General features: G+C 38.1%; 1 protein-coding gene across 1 annotated transcript; it reads right to left on the bottom strand.

Moving 5' to 3' along the window:
• Nucleotides 1-608: 608 nt before the first annotated feature.
• LOC114265559 (putative disease resistance RPP13-like protein 1) lies at nt 609-9,732 on the bottom strand. The gene is made up of 3 exons (XM_082890127.1): nt 5,261-9,732; nt 5,008-5,106; nt 609-951 (listed from the first exon to the last, which is right to left on the bottom strand). The coding sequence occupies exon 1, from the start codon at nt 9,477-9,479 to the stop codon at nt 5,268-5,270; it is 4,212 nt and encodes a 1,403-aa protein (XP_082746253.1). The 5' UTR covers nt 9,480-9,732; the 3' UTR covers nt 609-951; nt 5,008-5,106; nt 5,261-5,267.
• Between the last annotated feature and the right edge of the window lie 214 nt (nt 9,733-9,946).

Below are 9,946 nucleotides of genomic sequence, written 5' to 3'. Positions count from 1 at the left end.
AACCATTATTGTTTTCATAATTTTTAAAATATCATTGACATTTCACTCTAATAATATTTTTGTAATTTTTTATTTAAAATATTTTTTTTATGTTTGTTAAAAAAAAAAAAAATTCCAAAATCCGAGGGAGGCATGTGACCTCCCTGATTACATGCTCCCTCCGCCACTGCTACCAAGTAACCAAATTTTAGATTCCCTTGACATTTCGCTTTGAATAGACTATTTTAGTTCATGTTTTGATTTTTTTTTTTTTTTTTTGACTATTTTAGTTTGAATATAAAAAACAAAAAATTATATTTGAAATAATAGTCAATTCTTTTTTCTTTTCTTTTTTATTACAAGTTGATTTGATGATTGTGAAAAAAATAAAATAAAATGATTAATATAATATTTTGTCTCATTAATTATTTTAACATATTTTATCTTTTTAACTATTTTAACGTAAACTCAACTTTCCAAACAAGGCCATGAATGAGTGCTTTTTTTAAATCTATTTGTTAAATTATGAAATGATTAAATTATTAGAGAAATTATTGCAAAATGTTTTTCGTGTGGATTTTTTTTTTTTTTTTTTTGACTTAATAAAAAAACTTTATTGATAGCAAAGATGGATAAATATCTCAGCCAATGGTTCAACCATTACAATTACAAAGACAACATTGATAATAAAGTCGCATATTCAACGTGTAATTTTGCATTGATGGAAATTCGAAGGCTGAAATCACGTGTCCAATTTATGAAACCCTTTGTCTTGTCATCTTCTTCACCAAAATCGACAATGAGTATGTTTGAAAAGCTATGTTCCCTCTCAATCTCCACTTCTATTTGTCTTGATCTGCACCACATCTCTAGATCTTCCCTATACCAACGCTGGCAATCCCCACCAATAAACCAATGTCGTTCACCTCCACTCTCCACTTTCACAAATCTCCCTATATATGTGCCTCAAATCTGCAATTACAATCCAGTGTAATTAAATACAATTAAAAAAAGAAAGGATAGCTACCGAAGGAAGTGTAATTTAAGAATAAAAATATTGCTAAGATTTGGCATAAAGAAAAGTAAGATTTCACGACTCCAAATCTAACATTTGCTTTATATATAGTATAGATATATAACTATCAGATAATAACTATTACATATTTTTTTTCCAGTTGTGCTACAATACACACCCCTTTTTATGGTGTATACCATATGCTAGTTATGACACTTTGTGGTGTTGATACCACAAATGTTATAATTAAATCACTTTCAATCATAACTAAAAAAATACAATTAGTCATAATCAAACATTTCTTAAAGACAACCAAAGATCTTTCTTGTCATAACTAAAATAAAGATCACGTAAGTCATAATCAATATTACAATGTGTCATAACCAAATTATTGCTTGAAGCATAACTAAAGAACTCTTCGATCATAACCAAAATAAAGAAGTCATAATCAAATCATAACTAATACGTTAAAAAGTGATAGCAATGTCATAACTAACAATACAATGAATCAAAACCAACGACCAAAAGTTATAACTGGCACATGATACACAACCCAAAAATAGGTGTGTATTATAGAACTTTTCTTAATTGATCATCACTTAAGAGTTGATTGGGAAGTTTGGTTTTCTGGTTAAAAAAGAAAAAAAAAAAACTACTAAAAAACAAAGATGCATCTAAAAAGTCAAAATGATACTTCCTCGTTTGGCAAGTTGTGATTTTAGCCTAAAAACTAAAAAATCGCTAAAAAAATTAAAAGTCAACAAATATAAAAAAGTTACTAAAAAAGTAAGTCATACACAAGGAATTTATGTTTTTCCATACAATTAAAAAATTCATTTTCAAATCAATAAAACTAAGAAGCCTTCCCAATTTACCTGAAAATTTAACAATTGCACACATGGCAGCCGACCATGGAGGCTTTTTTTATTTAAAAGGAAAAATATATATATATATACAAAAACTTAGCCTTAACATAATTGGGGTGTAACAACCCTCATTTCAACCTAGTCATACTTGCATACAATTACGAATGATCTTGTTTTGGTATGTGCATTTGCAAATCTTGTCTTGTTTTGCTCGAATGTTGCTTGCGTACTTTGTTCTTGCCTGGTGTGTTGCCGAGGTCATCTTAAGCCTAGACACCTTCGAAACCTTTACCACTTAGAACTGTCGTGGAATTCCTTCGGTTGACCTCCATCTCCACCCTGGCGTATAGGCCGAGATGTGCATCATCTAGGCCGAGATGTTGATATCTAGGCGTTCTAGATCCTTGACCCTTATACTAGCGATTTTGTTCCTGGAATGGTATGACCTAGACCGAGGTATAGCACATCTAGGCCAAGGTGTGCACAGCTTAGTCAAGTGTTGTCCTTCCAAGCCGATGTCATTGTTACCCTACTTGCCGAGGCCTTGCCCTTAGACGAGATCATCACTTCTCGGAGTGCTCTTGCGGTGTAGCTTGTTGAATACACTTTGTCTTGGTCTTGTCTAATCAGTCAGTCACCTTTTTTAGTAAAGCCAACTAGCCGGTACCACGTGTCCTACCAGAGAGATTAAATCAGTGACTGTCGGGAGAAACATATCATTTTGTATCAAATCTTGCCTTTTAGAGAGAGAAACTCTAGGAAGAAGAAGAGGAAGATTGAGCAAGAGAGAGAGAACTCCCAAACTTGATCGTTAAGAGCTTGAACCATTAGATTCGAGTTTTGAGGTTAGAATCTTAACCTACCTTTGTCATTCTTTTTGATCATCTAGCTGCATTGCACGATCAGATTTGCTCTGCACATCACACATTGATTTATAAGTTGGTTTTAGGAAGAGAAAATGGTTTTTATGTGTTTTTGAAGAAGAGCCTCGCTTGATCCGAAAGTTTGCATTAAGACTCATGTTTTTGTATTTGTTTTGATAAGATCCTTGAGTATGGGTACCTAGGTCCACGTTTTTGAATTCATGGCATGAAATCTCAGCTTTTGTAATAGCAAGTTTTGACCCTTGCATTCATCTCCTCGTGTTCATATTCTTCTTGTTCTTCATGCTCGTGTCCTTCATGTTTAACAAGAGGGAAACCCAGATTTTCCCAACTTCGCTTTTGAATGTGGCCGTCAGGACCACACCTCGGCGAGAAGGTGTGGGACCTCGGCCTAGTTACCCAGCATGTCTTCCAGAGGTAAGAAACGGTGTTTTGATTTGATTTGACTTAGTTTTTGAAAAATGCCGAAGTCATTTGCATGCATACTAGACTTGTTTTGAGAAGTGCATTCAATAGACCTTGCCATGTGTTTGTAGGACTGGACTTGCCTTGACCCCGATGTTCGACAAACTAGGTGAGTGGTATTTTTAATAAAGCTATGTTATACGTTTTGATAAAGACCTTGTTTTGCTTTGGTTTGAAAGTATTTGTTAAGCATGAATATTTGTCCCCATTTTGTATATCAAGCATGATCTTGTTTTGATGACCTTCTCGGAAAGTCCCTTGTGCTGGAGGACTCTAAACTTTAGCAGCACATCTCGTTTTGAAAGTCCCTTGTGCTGGAGGACTCTAAACTTTCGCAGCACATCTCGTTTTGAAAGTTCCTTGTGCTGAAGGACTCTAAACTTTCACAGCACATCTTGTTTCGAAAGTCCCTTGTGCTGGAGGACTCTAAACTTTCGCAGCACGTCTTGTTTTGAAAGTCCCTTGTACTGGAGGACTCTAAACTTTCGCAGCACTCTCGTGTTAAAGGGCTACGGGCCTTTGTAATATAGGTCCCTTGTGCTAGAGGACGCTAAACTTTTGTAGCACCCTTGTTTGAGACATCTCCCTTGCCTTGTCTTGTTTTGCCATTGACGGTTTACCGCGTGAATATGCTTGCCGGAATGCTATCATTTGTAATATGTTGATGCTAGTAAGCATCCCTTTAAGCTTTGAAGATTTGTTAGATGGACGAGGTCCAACCCTTGTTATGTAAAGTTTTGACTTGTATTGTTTTGAAAGGACTTCGGCTATTATTCATGCAAACCCCTTTATTATTTATACCATTCACTGAGTATCCAAGCTCACCCTCTCTATATATATGTAGGTGATGAGCAAGAACGCGATGACGCCTAGTTATGATTCTGAAGCTTGTTTTGGATTTTTAGTTATGTCGACTTGACTTGTATTTACGCCGGCAGTCTTGAAAATTATGCTTCTCGATTTGTAATACCTGTAATTTGCACACGTCGGCTTGAGAAGCCTTTTGATCAAGATGTGTGTTTTGTATGTATGTTATGTCAGCAACGAGAATGTCGACAATCTAGCAGACTATGTTCCATGACCTGTAGTTCATGCAATTTGTTTATGTCGGCTTGTGAAGCTCTTCATTAAAATATAATATGTATTTTGGACCTTACTATAACTGTATTCAAGTTGTAAAGTTGTGTAAAGATGTATGCCATCCCACTTGTCTTATGCACTGTTCTTATGGACCACCTGTATTTTAAATTATTGCTTCCGCACTTGTGAGCCCCATATGTTTATACTCTGATTGTGTGTCAATTTTGAAAGTTGACCTCCGGTAATCTCGGATTACTGGCCATCACGACACCAAACTACTAGGGGCGATTTTGGGTCGTGACATGGGGAATTGGTAAATTTATGAGTAAATTAGAATGACTTTCTAGACTTATTGTTTTCCAATATATTAGTAATTTTTTTCACCTCATAAAAAAACTAAAAATCCAAAACAACACTAAAAAAAAGCCGAACCTCAAACCACACCTGGATTGAATTGGATTATTAATCACCACCTGACGCTTAAACTTAAAAACTCAAATTTAAAAGTCAAAAGTCTACCGTGACCATGAAAATTTTGCCAATGATTCTAGGAATCTCTAATTACATGTGGGTAGGTAAGTTGATGTGAAGGATTTACTCTTCACATACCAGGTTGCAGATAGTATACTTTCAAATGCATAACAAACGGCTAATCAAACAAGAAAAACAAAAAGGAACGCAGTATGGTTTCGATCACTATGCGTGTGATTGCAATTACCTTTTATAGTGGAATTTGCAAGATGATGTCCCGAAAATGTTGACAGAGGTTGCAGTCATGGAGGGAAGAAGTGGCCCTTCACTGTTTCTCTTTTAATTTCTACATTTTACAACCACAAAAGGGCAACTCTGATGAGAGATAACATCCCAAAATATAAATTAAATTAAAAAAAATTTAAAAACAAGAAAAAGAAAAGAAAAGGAAGGGAGAGTAATAAGTTTTATGTTTTAATGATTTGACGCCCGCAACTGACTTGTTTTTTAGCAGCAGCTTGGGTCAAAGATGAATTTATCATCTATGTCGACACGAGGAATGTGAGAAATGAAGCGCCAATATCGGCCTTTCCCCTTTCGACACTGTTGTTTTAGTATCGGACATCCTTCGATCATCAATCCCAAAAGCGAGGGAGGCAGCCCTTGCTCCGGAAACGATGCAAATTTAGGGCAATCCTGGATCAAGAGATGCAAAAGCGAGGGAGGCAGCCCTTCCTTTGGCAAAGAAGTTAGCTTACGGCAATGATAGATGTAAAGTATTTCAAGAGAGGTGAGGTCTTGAAAGTCCTTGAAAGATAGCTTCTCTAGATTTGGAAAATATTGCAAGGACAGGCCGGTCAGAGAGGTGGGCAATAACATTCCATCTTCTGAAATGGACTCCCAACGGTAATCTTTTAAACCATTAAGAAGGAGTTTTCTAAGAGAGGGTAATCTGTGCAAACCCCACTCTGATGGGGGTTTACTGATCATGATTGTGTCGATGACAAGTGAACAGAGGTTTGTGAGAGAACTCCAGTTGGACACAATTCCTGCAGGGCATTTCCATACTTTCAGCTCTTGAAGAGAACTGAGGTCGTATGGTAGGGCCTCGAGCTTTTTGCAGTCGTAGATAAGCAAGTCTCTCAGATTCGATGTGGCGACCCGGAACCAACCTTCCGGAGGGGACCCCATGTCTTCACAACCTCTTATGTCCACTAGGCTGATATTTTTTAATTCATTATTGTTGCTGCTATGCATGGCATCCGGCAAGGATTTGAGGTTCTTACAAGCATTAATTCGAATCGATTTAAGAGATGGACAACTAATTTTCATACCCTCCTCTGCTAGTAGTGACTCCAGCTTCGATAGATGAGCAATATCAAGTTCTTCAAGTGCAGCCGGTAGCCCACCTCTGAACGATAAGTATGTGAGCGATGGACAATTTTGAACCTTCATTTTCTGAAGACATTTCAGGGCATGCAGTCCCTCTGGCAGCTTCTCCAGCTTTTTACAATTATCAATTCCCAAATACATAAGCCCCATTAAGTAAGGCGGCCCCTCTTGCTCCTGCTGCTGTCGCTGCAACTGTGGACCATCTTTTCCTTCTACTTCTTCTTCTTTGAACAAGGAAATAAGTTGGGGGCAGTTTTCAATCTCCAAATGTCGCAAGGCAGGGACAGGGGGTTTGTGCTGTAGTTTGACCTCATTCTGCCACAATGTTGTGAGTTTTTCACAATTACGAATCCTCAATTCTTCGAGTCCCGTAAACCCATGAAAGAACCATTTAGGCAGGCATGTGAGTTTCTGAATATTTTCAATTCTCATATCAGTCACTGAGCTCAAATGTTTATATGCTGCAGTTGCTAATAGTTCATCGCCTACCTCTTGATTAGGAATAGAGTCCAAAATTGAAACATCACTGAGAGATAAGGAGGAGACTGAACTGAAGTGGAGGGTATTCCTCTTTTGGTGGAGCATTGTGGGGCTCGGAAGCCATTCAACCACCAACCGTGGACACTTATGAATCTCAAGCTTTCTTAAGCAAGGAAGACTGTTGGGCAATTTACCCAAAAGCTTGGGGCAACTTCGAATGGAGAGCTCTGAGAGGCGAGCAAATGCTTGAATTTCCTCATCAACTTCAAAAGGAGACCAATCCTCCCATTCCGCCATATCCCAAAAGCATAAAGTTTCTAGAGCTGGAAAAGGGTTTGAGCAACCCCACCCATAGAACTCAAGGCCGACATTCTCCACTCTTTTCATTCCACTAATCTGAAGTTTTGCAAGCGAGGGTAATTGCCCCAGAGGTGGTAAGCATGTGCATTTTTCAAAATTTTGCAACACTAAGCGAACCATATTAGAAAACCGAGGATCTCCAACCCAAGTTGGAAATATTGGACCATAGTAACCACTGATGGAAAGTACTTTAACCTTCTTGTCTGGTTGTAGCATGTCAAGCACTTCTAATTCAACCTTTTCATTTCGTGAATCTTCTGAATTAGTGTTACCCCATTCCATCAATAACTCATCCAAGCCCTGCTTCTCATTTAACTTAGCAGCCTTTGCATCCACAACATCTACCACATTATCTAACCCAGATATGCAAAGTGCCCCTCTAAGATGAATTAAGTTCCCCAACTCTCTTATCATAAACCCATTTCCTTTGCTAACAATGAAGTTTGATAATGTTTGGAGACTCGTTAACTGACCTATTTTTGGTGGCATTTCTTGTAAGGAATTTGCACCAGTAACATTGAGATGACGCAAATTAATTAGGTTTCCTGTGCCTGAAGGCAACTTCTTCATATGTATGCAATATCTTAATACGAGTGTTTGTAGATTGTATAGAGTACACAGTGATTCGGGTAATGAGCAAAGCAGGGCATGAGAAAGATTAAGATACCTCAAATGTTTTGAATGTCCAATTGATCTTGGCAGTTCACTTATTTTATATCCACTCATACTAAGCACGCGTAAACGTGTAAGCTTTGGCAACAAATCATGGAGAACATTGCTGGTCAAATAAGCTTCTCCATAATATGCTCCACATGGTAAAAAGGTGCGCAAATGCTTGGCATCATAAAAGGCCTCAAACTTTTTGATGCCGCAATATTTGTCACGCCTGTGAGATGAATGGCGAGCCTCACGGAGATTTTTGTACTGCTCGTTAACTTTCGACTTATCCTCCAACCTAAAACAAATTTTTCCTGCAACAAACTGAGCGAGATCATTGATGAGGTCATGCATCACAAATTCTGAGCTTCCACCACTAGTTGATGGTTGAAAAAATGACCTGGACAACAATTCATGAAAGTACTCGAGCCCGAGATCTTCCATTTGCTTCTTTCCTTTTTCTGCTGGTTCTTGAATGAAGCCTTCAGCCATCCACAATAAAACAATTGCCTTTTCACGATATATAAAATTCTTGGGCAGTATTGAACAGTATGCAAAACACTTCTTCAAATGTGAAGGGAGGTGATGGTAGCTTAACCTCAAAGCCGGAAGAATATCACTTTCCTGGTCTGATAACTCCCACATTTTACTATTCAATACATCTTCCCATTCATCGTCTCTTAGTTTACACCGTAAAAGGCCACCAAGTGTCCTAGCAGCCAAAGGCAAGCCTCCACATTTCTCAACTATTTTCCTACCAATTGAAACCAAATTCGGGCTTGCCTCCATAATTGTGTTCTCAAATGCATTTTGTGCAAACACCGACCAACAATCATCCATTGATAATTGCTTCAAGTGATGATATTTCACAGTTCCTAACATCAACGCAACATCTGTGTTACGTGTTGTTACCATGACTTTACTTCCTCGGGCTCCATCATTGAAAGGACTCTTCAAAATGCTCCAATCACTGTGTTTTTTGTTCCAAAAATCATCTAAAACAATCAAGAACTTTTTCCCATCCAAAATCTGCTTTAGTTGGACTTGGACTTGACCCAAGGTATCAAAATTGCAAGGCTGGGAAGTGACGGACTCCAAAATTGCTTTTGTCACTCGCGTAATATCGAAATCTTCAGAGACATAAACCCATGCTTTTATTTCAAAGTGCTTCCCGACCAAGTCATCATTGTATACCATCTGAGCAAGGGTGGTCTTGCCAACCCCACCCATACCCACAATTGGAACTACCCCAATATTGCAATTGCTCGACTCCTCAACACCTAGTAAGAGCAACTTAATTATCTTCTTTTTATCCTCATCCCTCCCATATACACTAGGTTCATTCATCAAACATGTGGTGGGTGGCCTTTGCCAAGCTTTAGCAGATGTCCCTGCATTACTACTACTACCCACCTTTTGCAAGCCGAGCACAGTTCTACGTTCCAAAAGATCTTGGAATCGGGTAGTGATCTCATCTAATTTGACAATCTTGGTTGGAATTAGTGCACGTACCTTGGTGGTGATTATCGACTTAGGTCGCAAAGCTTCGGTGGAGAACTCGTCGAGTATGTCATCGACGTCATAAGCCAAGTCCTGAAGATCTTCAAGCCAAATCTTAATACCTCTTTCGGTGACTTGCTTCTCATCAGCATCAACGAGAACTGCCTCAATTTCTTCCAAAGTTGTGCTCCATTTCGTCAACAGAGTACGAATTCGCCGCTCTCCGCCGAAGCCGCGTGCAAAGTTGGACAGCTCGCCGGAGGCTAAAGTGGCGAACTTCTCAAATAGAAACTTGATTGAAGGGGCGATTAAGAGCTCTCCGATAGCCATTGATTCCTGAATTTGTGAGAATGAAGAAGCACTAGAAATGGATTGAACTGAACTGAATTGATTTGAGAGTTTAATCAAATCGGAGGGTGGTTGTAGTTATGGATTCAATTGAGAGACTCCACACAACCAGAACAAAAGAAATGGGAAAAGAGAATGCAATAATGCATCAGACCAGACATGTATGGAGAGAGAGACAGAGAGAGAAGTCAATAATGTAAAAAAGCACACGGAAAGGAAAGTGCTGAGAAAAAAACAGAGTGGGCACTCTGCGAAAGCACACTGTAAAAGAAATTATAATTTAAGTATCGAAAATTTGTCGAAAGTAATTTTAGTATCTTGGATTTATTTATTAAGATTTTAACGAATTTAAGTTTGAATTCAAGCTTAATAAAAATTTAACAAATTGAGTTCGAATCGAGTTTTTAAGCTCGAGTCTGTTTATGAATTTTACCGAATTAAAAAGTTTA

The sequence above is a fragment of the Camellia sinensis genome, chromosome 1 (assembly GCF_055761805.1).
Source record: "Camellia sinensis isolate YWXY chromosome 1, ASM5576180v1, whole genome shotgun sequence".
NCBI lineage: Eukaryota > Viridiplantae > Streptophyta > Magnoliopsida > Ericales > Theaceae > Camellia > Camellia sinensis.
This window is presented reverse-complemented; position numbering and strand designations above follow the sequence as displayed.